The sequence below is a fragment of the Xiphophorus couchianus genome, chromosome 5 (assembly GCF_001444195.1).
Source record: "Xiphophorus couchianus chromosome 5, X_couchianus-1.0, whole genome shotgun sequence".
In the NCBI taxonomy this organism is placed as follows: Eukaryota; Metazoa; Chordata; class Actinopteri; order Cyprinodontiformes; family Poeciliidae; genus Xiphophorus; species Xiphophorus couchianus.
In genome coordinates this window covers 24,301,444-24,328,977 of record NC_040232.1, presented here as the reverse complement: position 1 = coordinate 24,328,977, position 27,534 = coordinate 24,301,444, and the positions used below count along the sequence as shown (strand labels likewise).

General features: G+C 39.8%; 1 protein-coding gene across 14 annotated transcripts in view; it reads left to right on the top strand.

The window, feature by feature from the left end:
- rims2a (regulating synaptic membrane exocytosis 2a) overlaps positions 1–27,534 on the top strand; it is a 172,278-nt gene that overhangs the window by 84,343 nt on the left and 60,401 nt on the right. For 6 of the 14 annotated variants that reach the window (XM_028017535.1, XM_028017534.1, XM_028017530.1 and 3 more), the window contains 7 exons: positions 4,633–5,576; positions 14,468–14,535; positions 16,417–16,536; positions 19,297–19,396; positions 19,476–19,599; positions 21,658–21,704; positions 22,487–22,599. In XM_028017535.1, coding sequence (XP_027873336.1) covers positions 4,633–5,576; positions 14,468–14,535; positions 16,417–16,536; positions 19,297–19,396; positions 19,476–19,599; positions 21,658–21,704; positions 22,487–22,599 — 1,516 coding nt within the window. Of the gene's footprint in view, positions 1–4,632; positions 5,577–14,467; positions 14,536–14,806; positions 15,019–16,416; positions 16,537–19,296; positions 19,397–19,475; positions 19,600–21,657; positions 21,705–22,486; positions 22,600–24,558; positions 24,607–27,534 lie in introns of all 14 variants that reach the window. The other 8 variants (XM_028017528.1, XM_028017531.1, XM_028017529.1 and 5 more) reach the window with 3 other exon arrangements.

Below are 27,534 nucleotides of genomic sequence, written 5' to 3'. Positions count from 1 at the left end.
TAAATAGTTTTTAATTGTATTCTGGAACAAGGGAATTAAATGCCTTACTTTCACTTTAAGGAACATCCCAGATACTCCGGAACTGCTTGACTCATGCCAGTGCAGTAGAATGACTCTCGCAGCTTTATTTAGACTCTTTTAGACATTTCTGTCTTTCCTCCTTCGTCCTCTCCATGTTTGTTTTTTCTTTCTTTTTTTCCCACACATTTTTGTTTCTTTAGATTTTTTTTACTCTCCTTTATTTCTTTTGAGACAAAATTGTTTAATCTTGTCAGAGATGAGAGCTGTGCAGCACATCTCTCTCTCTTTTTTTCTTGACATCTTTTCGTCAGACGTAAAGTAGAGGCATCCCCGTCTGAGCCTTGATTGCTTTTGGCTTCCTGTTTTATCGTACTTCTTCATTAGGAGCAGAAGCAGAACAGTGTCAGAGTAATTTCTGCGAGACATTATCCATTTATGTGTTCACCTCATCCTGCTGGATTTTTTTATTTTATTTTATTTTTTATCATGTAGGTGAGCAGATATGAAACGTAGTTCCAGTTTGGTTATATTTTGATTGGAAGGCATCTCCGGATGCCGTGGATTTGAACTGGGGCAGCCTCCGTGAATAGAGTCTGTTTCTGTGAGGATTTGAGCCGAGCTTCACCTTCAGATTTAACGATTTCATTGTTCAAGGTTAGTGTTTCTCCTTGTTTTAGAGTCGATTTTACAGTTAAACATGGAACTTGTGGAAAAGTTATGGTGCAGCTGTACATTCGTTCCACAGAAGATGTTTTGTTGCTGTGGAAAATGCAATTCTCGTCTGCCGGATGGGTCTTCTTAGTTGATTCTCTACACAGATGCTGAGGAGGTCGCATAGTCTAGCGTCGGCCCTGGAACTTGGCCTGGACTGTGGATGTTTCTGATTACTGGGGCAAAAAAGCGAACACACCTCTGGAGGCAAACTGGGACAGCCTTCCGACCGACAGACTCACTTGTCATTGCACACCAGCTTATCAGGGATTTTCAGCAATTGTTTTTTTTTCTGTTTGCTTGTGTGGAAGAATGTATGAAGGTTTTATCATGGCAAGCCAATGTCAGGTCACTGATAATCTTTTTGGGCCCCACTTTTTAATCTTACAAGACCATAGTGTAATCCCATGATTTTTGTGAACCGTGGACTAAATGCGCTACGCCTCTTTTGATAGACGGTGTCCTTACAAAAATGATTATCACTGGAATCACCTGTAGAGCAGTGGAAGTTCACCACATGGCTGGCAGCAGAACCCATGGAAGAATGGCTGCCATGGCTGGCAGCATAACAACATTTTCTGTTGTTATCGGCGACTACATCTACAAGACTACAGCCACACCAAGGACTGCTCCCACTTCCACGTCTCCATGCAAGACGTAGAGCCCCAAAGACTGTGAACTGTATTCATATAGCTTGAACTTGTTCACTTTTTGTCACAGTGTCACTCAAAACTGGGAAGTGTTTTACTAAGATTTTATGTAATGCACAATTATGATAACATTTTTTAAACAAAATCTGGAAGGTTTTGGTACTTTGTCCATCTAAATCGAAGATTTTGCCCATTTCTTTTTGCACAATAGTGCAAACTCACTTAGACAGAGCAGTGGCGCTCTTAAGGTGGGCCGGGGGAGCTGGAGGCATGACTATTAGCTACTGTTGGTTCATTATTGGTCTTCAACAAAATGCACTTACAAATCATCTGCGTTCACACTGAATTCAAACTAAACACACGTGGACTAAATTTTCTGATTCTTACCTACAGCAAGACACATTTGCCTGGTACTTGCCTTTCAAAAATGTAATCCATTCATTCATTTTGTAGACCTGCTTAGTTTTTTTTACTCTACAGATGATAAATCAGTTACGTACATTTTTCAGTTGTAGAGCAAAATAGCATGGCGTCGTGCTATACTTCCTAAGTGTTTTGAGAAGGGATGCAGGATGCTAGCTCTGGTCTTGGTCACCCTGCTGTGGGTGGAGGTAAATGGCACATCACAATGGCTGCTGTAGCAGTGTGTGTGTGTGTGTGTGTGTGTGTGTGTGTGTGTGAGAGCAGGACAGATTTTGTGCTCTTCCTCTGGTCTTGTCCAAATTGACTACTGAATATTGGTGGAGCAGAGCTGTTAGCTTGATTGCAAGCTGCCGTGGGCATTTTATGCAAGGCTAAATGTAGGCAGTAAAATGTGGTACCCGAGTCAGGATGAATTACACGTTGCCAAAATGCACTTTGTTTATGTCTGCTGTGTTTGACATGTGCACCTACTTTACGAGGTTTGTGTTCTGGTTTTTCCATTTCCTAAAACTTCAAGTTTTTCTTTGGAACTGAAAGTTTTCTTTAGCTTCTACAGCGGCAAACGTGAAATGCAAACCTAAACTCACTGCCATGTGGAAACGGGCACAGGATAGACCTGTTCATCGGAAAGTTCCGTAAATCATTTGCCTCGAACGCAGCTCCATCTGCAACTCTGGTTTTGTGTAAAGTTGTGTAAGTCTACCACAGATTAGTTAAGAAGCAATTAATCGTCATGTTACCAGCTGGTAAGGATAAGAAAAAAATGTAATAATTATATCAACTATAGAGAAAGTCAGTATTAAAGCTGGGTTAAGTAACCTTTAAGAAATATGTTTTTTACATAAAACTGTCTCTATGTCATGACAGTATGACTGATAAAATGGGAAAAAATTGAGCACCAGGAGGAAGGTCTTAGTGCTGTCAATCACCCTCATGTATGCGCTGTTCACAGCCTTCACCTTGCTCTCTTCTATGCTACAGCTTGTACACATCAGCAGAGCCTGCCATAAAAGCTAAGGCTACTTAGCATAGTAGCCTTATGACGGCCAATAAACAGTTTGTTCTGTAACGGTAAGTTGTTTATTTGCCATTAGCACATGTAGCAGCGAGTACATGAGTATGATTAACACTGCTAGGACCCTCCTCCGGGCTCTGATTGGTTATTTTTGGTTTGTGGTTCTTTAGATAGCAACAGTAGCTCAGGCAGGAGGTGGAGGAAATCGATCTTTTCACAGATTATCTGCCGCATATTATGCTGTCACAACATAGTGAGTTTTTAAAAATATGTAAAGAAGAAACAACCATATTTTTTGAAAGAGTTACACACCACAGCTCTTTAATTTCTTGTTTCCTGCTGACTGAATAAAGGGGCAAATTAAGCTTTATTATTATTTTATATTTTGCAACACTACATCATCAGCCACTTAGCTGGTGCTTTGATTTTGTTTTCACCTTTTGTTGCCAAAACTGTAGGCTACAGATTTAAAGTGGCACGTGCACTCCATCAAACATATATATTTATATATATATGATAGAACAGAGAGGAAAAAGATTACATTACAATATTTCAAGAAAAATGCTATTTCATTTTCCTGTCAGTGTGATGGTCTAGTTTGTTGATATCCTTCCTGTCCATTTGAGTAACACATGCTTTTGTGTCCTGTTGTTTTGGAAAGCACGTTTTGTCCTACACAGTTGTTAAACTTTCTCTCCTTTCTAACAACCCATACTTTAAATGTACAGTAGTTCACAACCTTGTTCGCTGCACTCGTTCATCATTCTGTCTCTCCCAGAGCTGGCACTTTGTTTTAGAGAGATTATTCAGTACTCAACATAGAAAACTCATCCGAGAGAACAGAGGAACATGTTTGCCTGGCTGTACCCATCCACAGTGTTTATATCTGCTATATTGCCAATCCATTACGGTCACACCAACCCTCAGTGGTCTGTGATGCAGCAGGCGAGGGTCATACCTGTTCATTCCTCTTCAGTGCATCAGCCAATCACACGCTGGGATTTTCTTACCTTGACCACAGAGCTGAGCTGGCAGCAGTGATTTATGAAGCCCTTTAAAATGTATGGAAAGTTGTCGGGTACAAAATGAAGGGGATGCTTCACGGAGCTTTTTCCTTACTGAAATGTCATTATTACTTTGGAGTAAAAAAGGGGAAGAAATGTAAGAGAAAAGTGGCTCATGAATAATTAACTTTGAATAAAGAAATAAACGCATTATTGGACAATTAGCCTCCCCCAGCCTCTCCATCTTCTTCACCAGGGTTTCCTTTTTGACGTCCAGATTCAGTAGAGAATAGATGCAATAATTTCACCTGGCTCCATTGTTGTTCATGTATTAATGTAATCCTATAATACCATGACTTTTTACATTTTTTTATTCTATATATTTTTTTACTGTTTTATTTTTCTTAATATGAAAAGATACTGAGGAATCTTTGGTGATGTGAATCTTTCACTCATCTTATGATTCGATTTGATTCAAACTCGATTTTTGATTCAAAACGACTATTTGTACTAATTTCTGCTCCAATTAATTGACGTCCAAAGGATCTGCGTGATCTAGTCTTGGAAGGCAGATTGATAAATAGAGACATTAAAGTGTCTTTTTTTGTCACATTTATCAGGTTTTAAACATTAACCCTTGCTTTTTTATTGCTTTTTTTGCAATAGGTGACGGTATGTCGTTTTTATGACATAAATCACTTTGAACTGCTTTGTTGCTGAATGTGCTATAGAAATAAACCTGAACTTGAACTTTGCCGTTTGCTCAGTGTATTGTGTAACACGCCTGTTCTTCTTTTTTCCCCTTCAGGAAACGAAGCCCGTCTGCATCCAGGGATCCAAACCAAAAATACGACCAAAGGGAAGGGGGGGACCAGTATGCACCCACAGACGGCAGCATGCCCAGATCACCGTCAGACTACCGGGATGTGGACCCACAGCGGGTTCCGCAGGGCCCACACATATTCCCCGACGTCGATGCGATGCGGTCGGGCTACCGGGACCGCCGGGGCCCCGGCCGCTGGCACTCCCAGGAATATCCGCTGGACCAAGAGCTAGACGGGCCACCCAGTGACTTTGACCTCCAGCGCCAGCGCCAGGAGGAGTTCCAGACGCGGTACCGCAGCGACCCCAACCTGGCACGCTACCCCGTGAAGCCCCAACCCTACGAGGAGCAGATGAGGATGCACGCCGAAGTGGGCCGGCTGAGGCACGAGCGCCGCCACAGCGACGTCTCCCTGGCCTACACAGAGCAGGACGAGCCGGGCCCCATCAGACTGTCCCGCCAGCATCTCACTGAGCGCCGGCCGCCGATGGTGGGACAGCGCTCATACTCCGTCGACCGTTCTTCTCCTGGACCCATGGGGCCGAACCTCGGAGGTCACAGGGGCTCCAACTGCAGCCCCCCGACACCGCATCGGAGCCCCGTGCTCGGTGACCGGTCGGGGGACCTGCGGCGAGGAGACCTGGGCGTCGGAGGGGACCCCATGATGAGGCAGCAACACCACCTGGATCCCAATTCGGCCGTCCGCAAAACCAAAAGGGAGAAGATGGAGAGCATGCTGAGGAACGACTCTCTCAGCTCGGACCAGTCGGAGTCGGTGCGGCCGCCGCCCCCCAAGCCTCACAAAACCAAAAAGGGTGGAAAGATGAGGCAGGTGTCGCTGAGCAGCTCAGAGGAGGAGCTGGCCACGACGCCGGAGTACACAAGCTGTGAGGATGTGGAGATTGAGAGTGAGTCAGTCAGTGAAAAAGGTAGGAGCCTGCACACCCCTCTCTCTCTTTATCATATTTATATGTTTATCAAATGCTAGTATATCATCACTTTCCTAAAACAATAACCTATTTCTTTTGAAAAAACAAAAAGAGGTGGTGATTATTTGTATTTTATTTATTTATTTATTTTTTGCCAAAATCACTTTTGGCAAAAACATTACGTATTATTTTAGTAAGGTGACGATATGATATACAAGTATTTTGTACTGCTTTTTGGGCATTGTTAAGCTACTATGCAGTAATATTTTTCTTTTGAAAATTGAATATTTTAAAAATAGTTCATTATGTAATTACTGCTTCTGTCTCATGTTGATTATTGATGCTGTTGATGACTTAAATACTGTATAACTTTCAGTTTCCCCAGTCTGCGCTATGAACGTCTGTGTTGTTTGTGTGCGTGTGTGTGTGTGTGCGTGTGTCTGAGCGTGTGTATAGTTTTATGTGTATGACTCATTATTTTCAGTTAAACATATACTTGAATGTGAACTATTTCTAATCATAAAAAACAATAATCATCACCATCTCTTCTCTGGAGTTACAAATTTATGTAAAGAATTGTTGCATGAAAAGTCAAGAGACCATAGCAGTCACTGCATGTTTCTTGTAAGACTTCAAATTAAACAAGGGACTTCAGAATTTCACATTTGGGAAAATATTTGTGAGAACTGACAGTAATGAGTCTTATATCTCAGCCGTGCTGTGCTGCAGGTTGTTAGTTGTTAAGCTTTAGTTGTTAAGGGAACAGCTGCAGCAGTTCCTGTCCCTTTAAGGAGGAGGCTAGCAGTTCTTGAACTCTCCTGATGTGTTTCAGTGTGAACGGATGTTAATTTTTGTGCATACCATATTAGGTCAACATATCTCCATCAATTTTTCTGATCTTGAAGTTTTCTTCCTCAGCTCCTTTGCTTTACACACTGCCTTGCAAAGGTTTTCTTCCCCACTTCAAATTTTTCACATTTTGTCACATTATAACAACAAACTTCAATGTATTCTTGTTGGGGACTAAACAACAGAAAACTGGAAGTAAAAAAATTAGGTTAACTATGTTTTTTTTTTACAAATAAGAATAAAATGTGCCATGATGGCATCCCTACGCAGTTGTGTGAGCTTTAATTTCAGTATTAAGGCAGCAGTTTTAGTTGGTCTTAGAGAGCTTGTGTGCATTGACAGCATTATGAAGACAAAGTAACATAGCAGACAGGACATGGAAAATGATGTAAAAAAGTTTAAAGACTATATGTGTGGTAGAAGCTGCACTGGTCAAAATTAAATGGTTTGACCAAAATGTTACTAGAATGAGTGTCAGATATGTTTCTATATGTAACTGTAGTTCCATATCACCATAAACACACCATAACAAAACAGGGCTGAAACGATCAATCGCATTATTTGTGATTAATCGTTTATGAAAATAATCAACTAATTTGCTATTTGATTAATCGTTAACCAGAATATACAGACTCTAAAAAAAAGGCCATCTATTGAGAGAAAAATACATTCAGAGTTATAATTAGGCCAAAACTGTACCAGAAATATATACATTTATTTATTTTATTTTCCATTAATAAAGGAGTTTATTTATTTGCATTTTTAATGTATTTCTAATATTGTATAAAAAAGGCTTTAAGTGGTTAAATGAATTATCAGTTGTCAATTGTCAGAATAATCTACTACTAAAATAATTATTAGTTGACACATGCTGTAGAAGGGCTTTTCTTTAGAGGCCCTCGTCAATTCTGACTAGCCCTGACCTACTGTACACAGAAAAATGGTAATTTCTTAAACTGGTAGTGAAATGTTCGAAATGACCTGCAGGTTTAATTGTAGTGAAATATGTTTTTACAATGTCTTGACTTTAAGGATGTGAACACAAATACACACCGCGCTTTCCAGATTTTAAATTTGAAAAAAAAAAAGAAGAAAGTATTATTTTCTGTAAACGTCACAATTGTGCTCTACTCTGTGTTGTACTGTGTTACATTAATATACATCGAAGTTTGTGTTTGTAACATGAGAAGGTGCAGAACTGGGGGTATGAAAACTTTTAAACGGCACTCTTTGTTCTAATGATTAGTGGGGCAAATTAGAGGAGAAACCCAGGGAGCAGCCACAGTGGATGTGTGGTGAACAAAGGGATGCTGTCTCAATTTTTTAAAATAATTTTATCCTTCACTGATGCCTAGAAATGTTTCAGGATAACAAGTGACCAGAGGGCGTGTCTGTATCCTACTGACCTGAGCCTTTTGTCTTGGTGCAGTGCTATGAGTCTTTGTAAAGGAAGCTGCTACGAGGTGGTAAACAGTGTACGATTCAATCAAAATGGGAAGAAAGCTGTTCAGATTAAAGGATAAATAGGAGAGAGCTGCTCTGGACTTAATGGCCACATTTAGACTAATAGTTTCCTCTGCATGTGCTTCTAGTATTTTTCTAATAAGCTCTTTATTTCAGTGATTAGTAGTCAGGTTATTTGAAACTCATTTGTAATTATTAGTTCTTACTACCACTTGTGTTTACTGTACTGTATGGTTCTTATCAGCTTTACCAAGAAACAGGAAAAAAAAGAAAGAAAACTGAACACACCGGACACCAGATCTTTTGTCCTGCCTGCACTGAGATAGAAACACTCATTCCAACAAGTGATTTGAGGGACTTTAATCAAATGCCATCATGCAGAGTCAACTTAAAAATTATTTATTTGTAGTTTCATAGTTTCAAATTGATGTTAAACCTGTAATTAAAGGCAGTTTCATGTATGTAAATATTGATGTTTGTGAGCTTCACATCATGTTAAAATATTGTTCCCTCCTCAAAAACACACCTGGAGTGTTGCCTTGATTCTTTCATGTCTGAGAAATTCTTTAATCTCCCATGGCAACCATTGAGCTGCGCAAAACGCTTGGGTGGACCTAGCTCCGCCTTCAATTTGCAGCTCCTCCTCGGAGGTTGCCAGGCGTCTGAACTTCCGCCTCACACAGCAGAGCTCCTCCTGTGATTCCCTAACTCTGCTCCTTCAGACTAGCCAGCAGTAATTAGCAAACACCTGGTGGTGAGCTCATTATACAAGCTACTTTTCAGTTTTACTCTATTGACCCACTGTTAAAGAGTTAATAGAGGAGCCATGTTGTGATGACGTTCTGAAGGCGGAGTTTCAGAAAGAGCAGGAGGTTTTAAAGCGAAAGAGGCCCAATTTCAAGGTGTTAAATAACAAAGTAAATGTTTTTAAGTCATATTTTTTTTTTATAACAAGAGAAGTTCACATAGTTACTTGACTGAAGCTATAAAATGGCACAATATGCCTAGAAAAAAACATCAAACGGCCCCTTTAAAACACTCTTTAGCCTAAAAGCTAAAGACAGAAGTAGTTGATGCTAAATAAATAGGGATGTAGTAAAATGATTACTGTATATGTTCATACGTTATATAACACTATCAACATAAAGAAATAAAATTTAAAAAATTTGGAAGCTCAGTTCCTCGATATATAATAAGAAATCAAGACCAATGAATTCATTTGGCTGGCTTCAGTTTTTGTCGTTGTGGTAAGAGAAGCAGCTCTGCGCTGATAATACATTATTAATGTGGGAGTTTCCATGTTTACAGGTAGCCAAAATAGGGTCTTGAAAGGGTCACAGCTTCTGTGTTTCTGTCTGTGTCTGCATCTTCCACAGGCCAGCCTTTATGGAAGGAAGAGGAAAATCAGAGCTCAGCTGTTGAACTTTCCAGACTAGCCGAAGCCGAACGTTGTTCTCATTAGAGCTTATGTCAGAAATCCATGTTCTGATTATTGCTTTGCTTCGCTGATATGCAGCAGAGTCAAAACATGAAATCTGAAAACATTGTGTTTGTTTGTGGATCACAGTCAAAGCAAAACTATTTAAAAATGCTAAATATGAAACTGTCTGGCAGTTGTCACACATCCATTATTGTTTAGTTTTCAAGGAGTCTTGAATGATTTCAAATTTCTGAAATATTTGTGCTGCTCTTTGTGCTTCAACTTGTGCAAATCGATGTCTAACAGGTTCCAGCCGGGTGCTGATGGTGGTGGTGGAGTTTGACGGTGTATCTTTTAGGTTTGTTTCCTGTTGTAGTAACACTTGTTCCTACAAGCCCAGTATTATTGTGTGCTGCTGCAAAACGCATTAGTGATGTTGGTAATGCTGGTTCTACTTAAATTGCCAGTATTTTCATCAGATACACATTAGATCTTGTGTATTTTTATGACTATGACTTCATAACAATTTTAAGTTAACTTTTGGAATTTTGGTCCTTTGTGCTTGACAGCTTTTCTCTGCTCATATGGAGTTTGCAGGTTTTGCTGTTGTCAGCATGCATTGCTCTGTTTGGCCTTTGATTTGACTCTAGAATGCTTTGGTCCTGTGGTTCATTCTGATGCAGCTTCACAAACCTAAGTTGTGACGCCAGATTGTCTTGTTTCTCCTCATGCTGGTTTTGCTGTCTTTAAGAGTCGGGTTGCAGAATGTACAACATAGCTTCACTTTACAAATTTCACAGTCTGATCTTGGGATAATTTGCTGGATGTCCACGTTTGGAAAAAAATTGGGAGTCGTATTAAATGTTTTTCCACCTGTGAGTAATCTTTCTCACTCTCTTAATTTATTTTAAACTGCCTGAAGTCTGTGATTATTTCTGTCCTTCTTGGCATTGTGTTTTTACACTCCTGCACGGCCCAGAGCAGTTTCTGCTTCCCTGTTCATAAAGAGGCGGCCACAGAAGTTAATGATCAAGTGCAACATTGTCCACTGATGCTGCCAGAGCAACTACATCAGCTGCAGGCACTTATGAGATATCAGTCATATTCCATTACATTTGTCATTGCAATATTAGTGTGCAACATGAACATCTCAAAGGACTGCTTAGACAAAGTATTTGATGGAGTATTATCCTGTCATATTTATTCTGAGCACACTGATGATTTTATATATTTATCTATAACGATGGACTGCCTACATACACCTTTTTTATACAGTGGCAGAGATAATAATGCTCATAGAGATGAGTGGGAGATTTGTTTAACGATAAAGGATGAAAAATGTTACAAAAAAGTGTGTTTGATGTCATCAAGTTCATAATCATAGTTTTCTGCATTAGCATTGCAATGAAGTTTGCTCCGATCCACTTTTTTCACTTCTGATACCGATGCAGATATTTGAGGTTAAGTATCGGTTGATACCGATCCGATACAAAAAAAACAGCTAAATTGACTCAAAACATTTATATATAAAAAAAAACAGGCATAAATGAACTGAATTACAAATGTATTTGATAACTCTGCACCAGTAAAGCTCACTGAAATACACTAGTAGATTCACAAGCTTAGTCAAACATGTAAAAACAACTTTAATTTGTTCAGTCAGTACAATTAGGAGATTAACAAATAAATTGAGAAACTGAAGCTGACTAAAACAATAGCTTGACTATTTTTGGTCAAATACGTAAAAACTAAACTGCAACAAGCCTTCTTTAAAATGGTTCAGAAAGTGCAATTAGGAATTCAAAATATGAAGTTAGATATATTGCAGATATGGTCAGATTGTGGAATAGGTTTATTTGTATGCCAGATCACATATTAAGAAAACCCATTTTCCTTTGGGATTTCACAAACAAACAGGTATGCTTGAACCAGACAAATTGAGACATTTGAGGAGGCAGATTTTCTGTACATTTATAGGACTAAGTTAAGATGTAATATTGAACAGCTTAAACTGTTTTATTTTGAGGTGTGTAAGCGTAAGTGGGCATTTGATATCTTATATAAACAAAAATATCGTACTTATATTTTACTAAAAGATGCCTATATGGTCTTGAGCCATATGCATCATGGAACTTGTCTAAAAAACGACGGTCCGTGTGGGTCCAGTTTAGATCTGGCACTTTGCCGTTGGAGACCGGACGTTTTCGTTCAGTCCCAGTGGAAGACCGAAGATGTTCTTTGTGTGATTTGGGGGAAATTGAGAGTGAAGTGCACTTTTTATTTTACTGTCCTTAGTACTTGTGTTTGAGAAATGATTTATTTACTAAAATACTGCATATTTATCCAGATTTATTTTATTTAACTTATGAGGATAAAATGCATTAAGTATTTTATGTTTCCACAAAACATAACATAGAGTTTTCGTGAATAGATCTGCCCTTATGGATCGGGCACATTGTCATCGATACCGATACAGAATTTTCTTTCAATATTAGGACCGATACAGACATCAGTATTGGATTGGTGGATCTCTAATATTTTCCTGATGTGATGTAGCCCTATGAGTTTTGATTTGACACAAAAAATAACCTTTTGCTTCCTGTAATAAGTGCACATGAATCTCTTAAAATGTGACCATTCAGTCTGTCTAGACAGACGTGAAACGGCAGTAAGCTGCTGAAGGTGCAGCGGTGACACAGAGCAGAGCTAAGCAGGATGTACGTCCCGCTCTCAGGTCTGCAGCGCTCTTCTGGGGGTCTTTAAGGACGGACGAGGAAACAAGAGCGGTTTAGTCTGAGAGGAGGATGAAGCTGGAGGAGGAAGGATGTGTCTGCTGTTCCAGGTCTGACTGCCGTCTCTGAGCACCGGAGACTGATTTACCGCGATGGTCCTCTCTCCTTTTCCTCTTTATTGATTCCTCTGACATGCAGTCTCATAATAGTGCCGAACACACAGAAAAGGAGAGAATAGCCAGCTAACTGCAGCAGACAGGCGGACACTGTGTAACAACAACCTAAATTACACTGCCATTAATGGCTTTTGCCCTCCGTGTTTGCCCCTCTGTAAGTCCGTGGGTTTGTAGTTTGTCAACATGGCGCAAAATCCCACAAAGAAAGTCTTATTAATTTGGACATTTCACCTCAAAAGGTAATTTTGCCGCTTTTATATATTAAAAATGGCCTTTTAGTCTTAGAGTTTCACCAGGACGTCATATCTCCTTAGTATCGTGACGATGTTTTAAACATACACATTGTTTCAGCCCCGCCTCTATTTATTTATTTTTTTCTGCTCTCACACTTCGAATTGTAGTAAAAACAGCATCAATAATTAATGATCCAATTAATAGTTTACACTGGTTTTTATTGAGCTGTCAGAGTGATGGAGAGCCTGGAGTTGGTGAACTCCGGCACTGCCTGCGCTCTGCCTTCGACCTGAATCAGCACTTTGGAGGGGGGCCTCGGAGCCGGGGCGAAGCGGCAGGGCCGGGCACGCAGTGCTGATGCGCATAATTTATGGCTTTGATGAGTTTCCTGCTCTCTGAAAAACCACACTGTGCCTCGGTGGGAATCGATGCCCCACTGTGGTGTGCCACTGTTAATAAAGCTTCTGGGAAGGGAGTGTGTAAATGCTGGACGCTGAGTGAGGGGCGGAGAGGGGAGAGAGAGCTGGTGAGTGTGGAGGATGGAAAAATATTGAAGTAGTTGCAACTACAACCACACTTTATAATGCTCGCCTAAAAAGACGTAAACACAATAGAGTCAAACTGGAAGGCAGCAAACGCTTTCTGTCCTGAACCTGGCCCACAGAACAGAGTGTACAGTAGACCACACACACCGTTCTGTTGTTATGCAATTCATTGGGGAGGCCTCGCTGCTATGCCATGACGCATGGTCCCACCAATGGGACCATCAATGGTCCACTTTTGGTGGTAGACACCAAAAGTGTCTACCACCTACAAGACACTTTTGGTCATCTCTACTCTCAGTTGTCAGTTAAAGGACCACACATCCTAGTGCGTGTGACGTCCATAATGTTTAGGTAAAATGCATTTCTAGGTACGATACGAAATGTATGTGCTGCCTCCAGGCTCCCATCTGCAGTACTGCAGTCAGCTCTCAGTAGCTGCTTTTCCATTACAAAAGTGTCCAGATCTTTGTAGGTTTTCTGGTAATCACAACCCCCCCACACAATTTTGCATTTGCTGTGTTTCTATTAAATAAGAAATGAAATTAATAAATATGTTTGTTTGCGCATCACACAGTGATGCTCTAACTACTTCCGGCTATTTTCTTCTTCGTGGTTTGAGCCAGTGGCAACATCAGGTTGTTGATTATGTGACTCGTGTGATGTGAAAAAAGTTTCCATTGCTGTTTTTTTGTGAAAAGAACCAATTTCAATACGACCAAAAAAACCACCTCATCCTAGCGCCAATACTTTTTCAAAATTGGCTTTGTTCCATTAACGAGTTCATCTTCAAACTGTCAAATTGCACGACTATATTGTCAGTGGAAACATAGCTTCTGACGTCGAAGTGCAACATCAACAACTGGCCTGAATCCTAAAAATATGTCTGCATTTTTTTTTTTACAGCAATGTCTCAATGTAAAGAACAGAAGATGTGCCTAAATAATCAAACATAATATTCGCAAAAGTGACATTTTTAGACAGTAAAAGTTTGAAAATATCAAGCATATCACAGCATTTCTATATAGTTTGCTGTTGTCCACTCTTTATGTGAGGTTTTCTAATATCCATGATGAATTCTCTTCATGTATTTTGAGTAAAAACCTGGATCCCAGTTTAATATTAATACATGTGCAATCATTAGTCATCCATCAGATTAATACCTGAGTGGCATCGTCGTTTCTCCACAGGAACCTTAGCAGTTACACATGCTCACCGTCTGAGTTCGGGGCAGTGTGTGAAAGTATGTAGGCGCGGGTGTGTGTGTGTGTGTGTGTGTGTGTGTTTGGAGTGAATATGTGGACGTCTCGTCAAAGTGATGTAGATGTAATACATGTATGTGCTTGTGTATGTCTGGTTTGTGGTGTCCTCACTTGTCCCTCTTGCTGTCCTCTCTCGTGTATTCGCGTCCCACTACCCCCCTCCTTCTCCTCCACCCCCTCCCTCTAAACCCCCCCGCCCCCTCACATTACAGGAGATATGGATGGCCATTGGTGGGACCATGCGTCATGGCATAGCAGCGAGGCCTCCCCAATGTCTTTGGTGAGACATGTGGAGCCCTGCCCTGACCCTCTTCCCCTCCTGTAAACCCCCACCCCCACGTCCTGTCCTCTAATCCCATCTCTCTCTCTTTCTCTCTCTCTGTTTCTGTCTCTGTCTTTACTGTCCCATTCCCCCCATCTCCTCCATCCCCAAACACCCTACCCCCCGATCTCCCCGAGTCCTTTGTCATTTCATGTTTTCCTTTGTTTTATTTACACCTTTGCATGTTGTTTTTTCTGTTTTCTTTCTGTTTTTTATCCCACGCCTGTAGGGGAGAGTCAAAGGGGAAAAAGAAAAACTATTGGGCAGGCATTTAAATCCGAGCCGACACACACCTTATCTGAGAGGCAAAAGAAAATGGTGCGCTTTGGGGGACACTCATTTGAAGAGGACTTGGCATGGTGTGAACCACAGGTTAAAGACTCGGGAGTTGATACGTGCAGTAGCACTACCCTAAACGAGGAGCATAGCCATAGTGAGAAGGTACTGAGAAAATGTAGCCTGCATTTTGTGATTCTTCTTCTTGTTTATGATTTACCCATTCAGTATTTGTTTACTTTCTCTCACCACGTTCAGTCGGATGAGATGTTTACTTTCAGAGTTTTTATTTGTCAAAGTTAATTTTCCTCACAACTTGGTTATTTCTTCTTATCCGATCACATTTTTGCTAAAAAACAACAACAACAAAAAAACACAGACACACACAAGTTTTGGAATCTCTCTCTCTTTGCTTGCTACTTGTACTTGCTGTTTTGCTCTCCTAACAGAAGACACACATGACACAGTAGCTGTTAAACGATAGCACTTGACGCACAACCTCTTTGTTTGTCATGGCACACAGAAATGTGGGTCTCTCCTAGGAGATTATTATCTCCTAGTTGCATGCTCGTTCTCCTTTCGTACATTGTGTTTCTTGCTCTGCAGCAGTCCTGTTTAGCTCAGTAGGATTACCTTCTACTCAGGCCTCTCCTCCTCACTCTACTTTCCTATCCCACACCACCCAGTCCAGACAGAAACCTGCTCCCCCCTCCCCCCTGCCTCCAAACACCCCTTCACTCACTTTAATAGCAAAACCCCAAACATACACAAAAATGGGAAGGTTGAATTTGCTTTGCACCAAAAATGTAAACATTTGTTTTTCTTTTTTCCCTTCCCTTCCCCCCTTTTTCTTTTTTCTTTCAGTTGTGTGATTTTACTTTATCTGTGTCTCTTGGCTTTACTTTGAATCATTGGTGTTGCATCCTTATTTTTTATTATTATTATTATTATTATTATTATTATTATTATTATTATTATTTTTTTTTTTTATCCGACACCCAGTGGTCTACTTCATTTGAACCTGTATCATGGGTTGCCTTCCCCCCCTCCTTCTCGTTGTGCCGTCTGCTTCTCCCCTCACCGCTCAACTTGGTGGTTGCCTGTTCGTGTGCAGTGAAGCGTCGGAGCGCCGCTCCGCTCTTCCTGCTTCTGTTTAAAGTGCTGGTTTGAGGGGGAGTGTTAGGGCTGCTTGCTTTACTCTGCATGGGATGCTGCATGAAGCTCACTCCAACCTCACACTAGCAGGTTCACACAAGCACTGGAAGTTAGTAACTACATCAGCTGAATTCTGATTGTAAGAATGTCCATTTCTTCCCCAAATGCACGAATTACATTTATTGGTGAATTCAGAATTAAACCACCAATGTACGCATTTTTCAAACAAGAAAGCATCCCTCATAAATCGTCAGAGTTTGTGTGAACTTTCTTCCCCCAAAGTCAACTCTGACTGTTACCTTCATGCCCCCTTTTCACCAGAGACAGTTGTCTGCTTTGCTCTGGTTTGACCCCTTTGAAATGAGTGAGTTGTTAAACAAAAGGTGTATTGTTGCTCTGACTTTGTAGCACCCGGTGACATGGCAGCCATCCAAAGACGGAGATCGCCTCATTGGCCGTATTTTGCTCAACAAGCGCATGAAAGATGGAAGTGTGCCTCGAGACTCAGGAGCTCTACTTGGTCTGAAAGTGAGTTTTTAATACAGCGATGTGGAAAAGTATTTGCCTCCTTGTAGGTGTCTTCTGTCAATCTCAGTAAATACAAAATGCTTTTATTATTAAGGCAAAAATCTAGCCTAACCAAGCTATGTCAAAAACTGCCTTAAGACATTTGTGTACTATGCAGTGTTTTGCATCACTCTGGAAGAGTTTTTTTCAGCCACATTTTAGGATTATCAAGCAGTATTAAGCAGGTTTACCACTGCTTAATGTTTCCTACATTTCTAGATCTTCACTGGGTTTCAATTGAGTCCAAAAGTCTTAAGAATGGATTTGGAACCCTTTCTAGACTGAAAGCTTTCAATGACTTTGTCATCTGTGTTGGCATTTCTTTAAATCAGGCAATGTCATGTTGTCAAATAGGTTCTATGGAAGTGATCATTATTGTTATTTTGTCAATCAGATAGTAATAAGGCTTGGGTCTGGCCATTGCTGTTGGCTGTGCTATGCTGGTTAGGATAGCTTTTTTTCTATTTATTTTTGTCTGCAGTTTAAATTTGTTGAATAATTTAAAACATTTAATATTGAAATAAAGAGCAAAAACAGACTTTTTAAGGGGGCAAACACTTTTTCACAGCACTGGAACTCTGTTTACTGTATCTGTATTGCCATATGATTCACAGTAAATGATCTGATTTACACATACATTAGATAACATCTAAAATAATGGTCAAATTCTATATGTAGTGACAGACATTTAATATGTTGCCACTTAAATATTGATTGATAATTGCTATAAAAAGTGGTTTTAACTTCTAAGAGACACAAAGATCACTTTTTTCCTGTGATTTTGTGTTTATTCACAATTGGTTTATTTATCTTTACTTCCTATGCCAGTGTGTTAGATATGCAAAATCAAGCTCAAGTTCAGCAGGTAGCTAATGAGGACTTTGTTTTTGTAAATTGTTATATGTTTAGTGAGATTTGAAATATGAACAGATGAGCTGGGACTTGTATTTTATGTAGCTTTACTCATCTGTTCAAAGGTTTATTACTTAAAAACTCAATGTTATGTAATGTTATGACTCAATGTGCTCCACATTTTCTTAAATGCTATTATTTTGAAATTTATAACTATGATCACAAATTAAGATTTTTGTTATCAACAAGTCTGTTTTAATTGCTAAAATTTTACAAAATTTCAAAGTTTTAAAAATGACCAGTTACAGCATCAACATTTATTTAAAAATGTACTTAATTTTACTTAAAAGCAAGAATTTTCACTTTTAAATTTTACACATGATAAGTCTTTGGTTCTAAAGTCCATAATTCTCTAGTTTATTTTTGTTTGGCTAATTTTAGCCCTGAATGTTGTTTGCTTTACATTGCTGCATAGTTTGGTATTAATACTTAGAAACACTTTTACTTCTTATATACTTGATTATGTTCTTGATATGGAACAAGTGGGGAAAATCAAGTGTTCATAAAATATACAACATAAAAATGTTGTATCCTCCTATAATTGGATCATATAAATATGCAAGCTAACTCTCTTTACTGGTGTACCTTTGAATTACTTTTAGTTTGTTTGTTTATTATTTCCGTTTTATCTCGAGTTTTCTACTTTTTGTTTTGTTTTGTTTCAACATAACCACGTCATTGCCCAGGCTGAGTGCTGTTGCTTTTTTCTTTATTTCTTATTTTTTTCCCCCTTTTTTTTTTATTTCTGCAGTTGTAGATGTTACAGTCACTTAGCACTGTTGCATAAAGCCTGCCACGAGGAGAGATAACCTAGAGCAGCAAGATGGGGAAAAATCATTACTGATTGAATGAACCTCCTGAAATGGCATGTTTGTGTCTGCTCAGTGCTTCTGTGCGTTTCTGTCCGCTCAGCAGCTGCAGCCGACCAGCCAGCCATCCGTCAGGCTGCCAGCCTCGCCCTCGCTGACCATCTTTCTCTCATCTCCTCTGCTGGCCTTCCATTCGAGCTCCTGCCTATTACATAAAGTCATTTCATTTAGCCGACTTCTCTAAGCTTCTTTGTATGTTGGCATTCAGCTGCCATTAAAAGGGATTTTTTTATTTATTTTTTATTTGTACGCTGCCGGTGTAAGCTGAGTGCAGCAGTGTACAGCAGTTCAGTACTGTACCGTGCAGACCTAACCCACGGCCGTTTCAGAGCCACAGAGCTGTGCTAAAAAGCATCCCTGGGGACTGAAGTAGAGCCACAGACGGTTTTTAGAAGTTACGGGTTCACATTTACCAATGACTTTCTCCAGGAAACGCTTTTATTTTAGTTTCAGATCTCTTAGGCTGCTTCTACTGACATGACATTCAGCAGAAAATAAATATAAGTACTAGGAGTGCACTGACTGGAGTTTTCTGGCTAAATCTTTACAAAAGCCTGAGCTGCCGATTCCGATTTTGGCCGATACTGATTTTTTGGTCAAAAATGTTGCTAAATATAACAAGAAAGTCACTGAGCTGGTAACTATGGTGGGGTGACTATTGTTAATTGAAAACGTGCAGACATGACATGGTGGGTGGGTCTATCAGTCAAACCTCTCTCATGGCAGAGCAAAAGAGGACAGTGGTTGATTTTTAGACCTTTGAAGAGGTAGATAAGCTTGGTGGACAAGTATTGGCAAATCTCTGGTCTCCCACCATTAAGGAAATCTGTGACAATTTATCAATGCACCCCTAAAAAATACTCTGCACGCTCTAGTACAACACAAGTTTACTTCACAAATATGTTTTGTGCTAATCCAGTGATAATTTCTACTTTCACAGGTAGTTGGAGGCAAGATGACAGAATCTGGCAGACTTTGTGCTTTTATCACTAAAGTGAGGAAAGGAAGTCTAGCAGACACAGTTGGACACCTAAGACCAGGTATCAAAAGCACACCCCGTCTGTTGTTTACATTCCATATCTAGAAGCAAATAAATGATCTCATTTGGTGTTTCTGCAGGTGACCAGGTTCTGGAGTGGAACGGACGGATTTTACAGGGAGCCACATTTAAAGAAGTTTACAATATCATATTAGAATCCAAGCCTGAGCCTCAGGTGGAGCTGGTAGTCTCACGGCCTATAGGGTGAGCACGGAAAATTAGACCTCAGTCCCACACCCGCTGCTAACATCCATTCAAAGTGAACTGGGACTGTCCTTCCTCCCTCAGTTAACAAACAGAACTGTTCAGTTAATTGGTATCTCTAAATTTCGCTTATGAGTGTGTGCGTGTGTATGGTGGTTTGTCCCGTGTGTCTCTGAGTTGCCCTGTGATGGACAGGGGACCTGTCTAGGGTATGCCTCCCTTCTTGCCCAATGAGCCCTGAAGATAAGCACAGCCTCCCCCAACCCTGCAAGGACAAGCAAGTAAAGACAATGGATTGATGGATGGATGACAGCTAGTCTGGAACTAGTAAAAGGCTCTCTGCTAGTGGCCTCGCTTTGCTTGGCTAGGATAGGTTCTCTCAGACTGCTCCTGGCCAGGTAGGTGGTTTCTCTGTGGGGACTCCCCCCTGGTGTCTTTGGAGACCTCTGAGAGCTACCTGACCTTTGTTGGAACTGTGTTGGTGTGGGTAGAAGAAGAGGGGTGGTGATTTGAGAGCTGGACCCAGGGGTATTACTGGGAACAGGGAAGCTAAAGGCCTGGTTATTGAACAGAATTGGTGGGGACTGTAGGTGTAAGAAGGCCTGGAGTCAGTGGCGGCATCTTAGGGAGAGGGTGGAGGGGACAATGGGCTCTTCCCCTCTTAGTATGGCGTTGTTTGTGCAGGTGCTTGGGTTGTGTCTCAGAGTGATGGCCTCTATCGGGTGACCTATGGCTTTGGGGGATGTATTGGGGGGGCTATGGGACTTCTTTGGACTCGGGTGGTTATCCCTCTTCCGTGACCACTCACAGGCTAGCTCACCAGATAGAATAGTAAGGATGGCAGGGCCCTAACCTGGTACGTTGGCCCTTATCTCTTCCGAAGCCATGAGAAAACCTTGTTAGAGAAGGCATGACGCAACAGACTCTTTGAAATACCAGGACTTTCAAATCATGATCTGATATAGATTAACTGCAGGCTTAAAGCAATGAAATTTGTAAGACCCATAATCAACCCTATGCCATGTCACAGTATCTGGTTTCCATTCATTGTCTTTACTCAAATATCCTTGTATGGTCACTGGGAGGCCAGTGCACATCTCCAGCAGTCATTGAGGCCGAGGCACGGTAAACTCTTGTCAGGTCAGCACAGGGAAACATAGAGAGACACACAGGACAAACAGACCATTTATCCTAACAGTGTGCGGGAGGAAACCAGAGTCCCATCAGGATTTAAACCCATGACCTTCTTAGTGCAAGGCATCAGTGCTATATGTAGACCACAAATCACAAAATCAAAGTTAATTGTCTCATAATCTTGGACAACACATCATAGCATCACTCACATCAGTGACTTTTATTGACTTTTTCCTCGATGTTGCTCTCAGACAGAGCAGGGGTCCTCAAATCCAGACCTCGAGGGCCAGTGTCAACTTTTAGATGTGTGAGGAGGTGATTCTGCGCTGAGGAGGTGATTCTCAGCGCAGTAAAGTCCGCCAGGGTCCTGCTAACGGCCGCCTTATTTGATTCAGGTGTGGTGAAGCAGGCACACATCTAAAAAGCAAGACACGGGCTCTCGAGGTTTTGAAGAGCCCTGATATAAAGGATTATACTTCACAAATTTTATGTTGAAGGATGAGTTAGGGAGGTTTTAGGCTCCACCTCTGTGATTTTTCCATTTTGATATGTGTTAAATAGATACTCTAAAAGCAAATTTTTGGGAGCAAAGCATGTTATCTTAAACAATTAGCTTCTAAAGGGCCAATGCCACATTGCTTTATCAGCATATTTTCCTTTTACCTTCTGGCTTTGTCATTACCAGCTCTGTATGAAATTTACCAGAGTTTCTGGTATAGTAATGTTTTTGAACAAAAATTATTTAAAAACTGGCACTTTACTTTGTCAGTTTCTAATCTAACCTACTTTTACCTGCTGAGGAGGCTGATGGCAGAATGAAGAATAATGTGATACAGTGTATTCAGCATTAGCTTAAATTGATCCACTCAGTTCTTTTCCATATTGAACTGTTCTTTTCACTTCTTGTTCATATCTGTTTTCCAGAGATATTCCGAGGATACCTGACAGCACACATGCACAACTGGAATCAAGTAAGTATTCTCATAATCTTTAGCAAGTATTAACCCGCACATATGTATTATTAAACAGTCTATAAATATTAAGATTAGAAAATACTCATTGCCAATTCATAAACCTTTTCAGAACTCAAATAGTTCTCTTGGGCAGTCATGGACCAAATATAAACAGAAACCAGTCCTGCTACAGAAATAGAACTTTTTGCGTGGACCCTGTTCTAAATGTGTAGCTCTTAGAGGGTAGATGCCAAACATTTCCCACTGGTTGAATATCCTATTAATCATATTTTTTGTCAGAATTAAATTACCTAAAGGTTGTTCTGTATTTTCATTTGCAAGCACACCGTGTAAACCCAGCCACCTTCCAGTGTTTGCAGTGTTTGCATTTAAATATAAGAAACCGCCGACTTCCAGAGATGGAGAGAGGAAAAAGGTTTCCATCAAAGCCTTTTTTTCCAGAGATTTTAACCAGTAAAGTTTAAATATTTTTCAGCGTTTATGTTCTGAAATGTGTACGACAGTGTTTACAACTGATTGGGATTGTCCCTGGTTATAATTTTGAATGGAGCAGACATGCAGAGTTCATTTAAAATCCACTGTACCTACACATTCTCACACAGTTTTCAATAGCAGTCCATGGCCTTCAAGGTGCAACTGCTATAAAACAATCTAATGTCAATGCTGTACTACTTCGTACTCTTTTTCCTCTCTATCTAGTTTTATAGTTGACTAAAAGCACAACATAAATTTAACATCAGCACTTCTTTTGTTTTAACTGTTTTGTTATCGTCTGCCAGGTTCAAGCTCTTTTGAGTCTCAAAAGATGGATCGTCCCTCAATCTCTGTCACATCCCCCATGAGTCCCAGTATGCTGCGGGACGCCCCCCAGTACTTGTCAGGACAACTCTCAGTAAGTGACAACAACTTTCCATACACACCAAGGCAGAAAGACCGACAATTTGTCTGTAGTTAGAGAGTTCTTTGTAAATGTGGAATACAACATTAGCATGTGCAGTGCCTTATGGAAGTATTCATAGCCTGTAAAATTGTCCACATCTTGTTATGTTGCACTTACAAGCTTCAATGCAATGGGATTTTACTGGGATTTTATGTCAAAGATCAACACAAACTAGTGTATATTCATTCAGCACCCGATATTTTGCGGAACCATTTTCCCCTGCATTTACATGCAGGTGCAAGTCTTTTGGGTTGTGTCTCTAACAGCTATGCACTTCTAGATACTATGAAAATTAGCCTATTAATCTGTGAAAATCATCTTTAAGTCATGCCATGGATTCTTAATTAGATGTGTGTCTGGAAATTAGGCCATTTCAACACAAGAAGTGGCTTTGATCTAAACTCACGGTGCTCAAACTGTGCTACAAATCCCACTGGTGCTTCTTTGGCTGCTTTCTGCGACGTAAACTGTTAAATATGACGCAGACCAGTGTAAGCTAAACTCAAGATAGGAAGCTACAAATGCCAAAAGATTAGATTGAAATTAAAATGAACGGCAGTGAATCAAAAATCAGCATCTGGAAAATAATTGTTTAACTCTTCTGCTTTGCGATCATGCTAACTATTGAAAACAAATACCAACAACATTGATGTATTTTGTGCTTTAATACTGTAATAAGAGATGTATAATAAATAGTGAGTGAGTGAATTAGACAAGTGTAAATAAGTTGACTGTAGTTGTCACCATGTTTTAGGTGTATGGCAGCCATATTGGATTTCAAGGCCTGGGCTGGTGAAAAATGTCCACCACCGTTTGAAGGGGATTTCCATTAATTTTTTTCAACAAATAACACTTCTTAAGCCTTAATTTTAATATTGGTTTTCTTCTTGCCAGTCCCCTATATTGTAAATTTGTGGAGTGAAGGAGTAGCAGTTGTCCTGCCAACAACTGAGACGAACAACACACGTTTCAGATTATTTAAAAGTGAAAACTTTAGAACGATTCATCGTTCCTTCTGTTTCACTTTGACCTACTTTTTTTTCCTTCACGTAAAATCCCTATAAACTACATTTAAGTTTGTGTTTACCTTTACAGTTATTTCTTCTGTAAAATCTCCTTAAAATTATAAAGTCTGGTTTTAGATGATTGTTGCTGCGACTGTTCTCTACTTTCACCAGTCAGTCTGTTCAGCTGGCCTTCAGCCAATCCAGGACAGGACTCTAGATCAAGTTGCGAAGTGCATTCTCCAGTATCTGGTATAAGAACCCTCCTGGGGTAAAATAGGTAAAGGGTTGCATTAAAACTAGGAACAAGTCAATCCTCAAGGGAAGGTGGTGTAAAAATAGTAACACCACTGAAACACGTCTTGCTCAAAGTTTGGTTATTTAATAGTGAAAATTTGGCGAAAAATGTCTCAAACCTGAATTTTTAAAAATGTTTTATGTAAATTTTGTTCACGACAAACGTTGCAAGTGTTTCCTGTTGTTTAATGAAGATACAAGCATAGCAGTTGATCTACAAGCTACTAAATTGTTTCTCAACAGATGAGATCTTGTGTTCTCTTTTTGTGGAAAAATTTAGCATAAAACGGATCAAACTCACAAACAATTTGTTCAGTCCTCTTGGATTACACTTAAAGCTTGATTAGTAGATTTCAGGATTTTGTTGTGAGTATTTACAAGGCTAAAAGCAGAGAGAAAAACACCTAATAAATAGAGGTGATAAGGAGCAGAACCGGTAAACTTTTGGAGAAGCATTTTTTCTCCTTGGAATAAACCCATGGCCACAGATGTTTGGTGGAACCTACAAACTCTGGCTGTTGTTTTTGAGTGCAATGTGAGATTTCTTTGGTTTTATTGCATATTCTTTTTCTTTTTTTGTTTCTTTTGCTGTTGAATTTTGCTTATCCAGAGCCAAAGCCTTAGTAGAAGAACAACGCCTTTTGCCCCTAGGGTCCAGGTAATGGCCCCTGTATAAAGGGAACACACTATCTCCTTGGTTTTTGCTCACTTACTGTCGACTGGCTTTCCTCCCCCCATATTTTTGGGAAATGCATTCTTGGGGGAAATCGTAGCATCAAATTTCCCTCTCAAAAGAGTGCATTGTGTGGTTTTTCTTAAGTTTGATGTGTTGGTATCATGGTTATAATCGATTCTTCTTAGTTGTTTCTCATTTTAACCCATTCACGTCATTCTTCCCTTGTACTGTAATGCATGCTAAACTAAATTGAGCAGCTTTTGAAAGTTTCTCTCTCATTGCTTTTTTGTTTCGTTTGTTTTTTTCCAAAATTGTTTTCAGTGATCTGCCCCAAGCTAGATAATTAGTTTTATGTTTGGCAATCAATGAGGTTGTTTCCATTTTTTTTCTTCTTCTTTATATAAGAACAGTGGTATGTGAGAAAGTATTCTGTTTCAAATATGATTTTACAAATGTATTACACAAGCAAATTATTTAGAGTTAAGCTGTATTTAAAATCTTATATTATATAAATCGTATAATTGTAGATACAAGTCTCTCTGTTTGTTCCTCAAGGAATCTGGATTCTTACCTTACATTGGAGATTTTGTTGGACTTTTCTCAGTTCTACAAAACCATATTCTGCAACAGACCGACATCGAATGCTTAAAGGAATACAACAGGACATTTTGCGTTCCTGTTATCAAGTGAAGGCAATCTCCAGGTCAATGTGACCAGATCTGTCCGCAAAGCAGATTTAAACCAGCGACTTCTGCCAAACCGCTACTTTTCTTCTCAAAAGTGCAAAATGGCAAAAGGGGAACATGACCAGCACATGCTGAAGTCTGGCTCTCTCGTTTCCTGTAGAGAAACTCTTTTTTTTTTTTGCTTCCTGTGACCTCTTTTTTAACACCCCACTAATCCTGATGAAAAGGTTAACTTCGAGTCTTCATGCTACAGTAAAAACATCCACACTGAAGAGTGTTCTGGCTAGCACAGTCTGATAGCAATTATGCCTGTTTCTTTCTCACAGCAAGACTTTAAAATGTTTGCCGATATTCAAAACCTGAGAAACCACACACGGAGATTATAAGTCTTATGTTAGAGCAGGTTTTAGTCGTAGCCACACACAAACCAGCTCCACTCAACAATAGTCAGGTGTTGGATGAGAAATCTCGCAAAACCTCTGGAGACCAAACGTGAGTTCAGCATAAACAAACATGGCCGACTGGGAGGACGCAATAGCGATAGTTTGTGGACTTTCTTTAAACATTTTAAAGTAATTGCTGCATATATTTTTCTCTATATTTTTTCTTTTAAATGGAGATAGTAATGGTATTTTTATTTTTTGTTTTGCTTAAGTGAAGCTTACTGAAACATTTTTAAGTGCTCTTCTCGCATTGCTGCATGAAAGCTGGTATTTGTAAACAGTGGACTCCCTTTCCATGATCATATTTTAAATGAAGTATGGACAAATGTTTCGAAGCCTTGTTTCTCATTTCATCTGCTGTTCTGAAGGCTTCTTGTGAACTTTTCCATCTTTTAAGTGTCTTTCACCGGAGTCCATACTTCTCCTTTAACATTTGATCGGCATGATTGGTTTCTTCTTATAAGTCACTGAGGGGGTTTCTAAACACACTGAGACAACCTAATCAGTGATACAAAAACACTTCTTAAAGGAATATTTCAGACAATGAAACATTTAACATTATAGTTAATTTCAGTTAGAATAACATTATGGCATTTATATTACGGATTTTACAATACATTCCCCGTATGAGATGAGATGATGCGCGAGAACAAGACAAAGTTTCGGATTTTTAATTTTTTTTAATCAGCGTATTTGGACAGAGAATAGGCTACACAAAACACAGAATGTGTCAAAGGATCTCTGCTTTGTATCAGGTTTGACAATCTAATTTAATTCAATTCAACTTTACTTATGTAGTACTGATTTACAACACGTCATCTCAAGGCACTTTTCAAAGAAAAATCAATTTAATTGATTCTAGTTGTCAAACAATGCAGTTAAGTGGAGGTCATTACTGAAATTGGTTTAAGAAGTTTTCTGTTTAAGAAAACTCAGGGGACGGTTGTCCTGTCAGACCGCCAGTTCCCGAAACAACACAAAGAAAAATTCTTGTTAAAGCTCACACACAGTCAGTGCGACCCCGCCAGACTGCGCACAGAAAGAAACTACTTCTGGGGTCCAAATAGCCCCGTCTCTTAAGTCCGTAGGAGGGTTAGCAGGAAAAAACCTCCGGCAGAACTGGAATTGACCTGCGTCAGCGGCCATCTGCCGCAACCGGTTGGGGGTTTAAGTAGACAGATACGCAAAACAGAAACAGAATCACTGATCTGGGAGTCATTTCTATGTTAAGGAAAAGTAAGACATCACTAACAGAAATAAATTAGATTTTGAATCAGAGTTCATCAAATGCGTTACATAGTCATTGTTGAAATTGCTCCTTAGTTTTGCAGCAATAGGAACCTCCAAAACCAGTCGTTGCAGTATTCTTTCAGTGCTTTCAGTCACGTTTTTAAGGTGACCAAAATCATACGTCATATCCCAGAAAAAGCACATTCAGCTTATTAAGCGATGGTCTTCGTCAAATTAAGCAGAATCCAAATTCGAAATGAATCCGCAAAGACGATTCAAAGAGATTTGACGTCATGATAAATGTCCTGCTTAACGCGCGACTTGACGTCCTTTAAACATGTTTGCCCCGTCAGGTAGACACAGGAGAAAATCCTGGACTGAAACCAATCACTCATTTAAACGCAAAACCGGCGTTACAGTCAGTGAAGCTAGACATCAATTGTTCTGTACTAACTTCTGCTCTGGCTTGATGAAGTCATCTTCTCCTGCATTATTCCTTATGTCTTTATTTAAATTTTTTTCCATGTGGACCCCTGGTAAGGTCTCAGCAT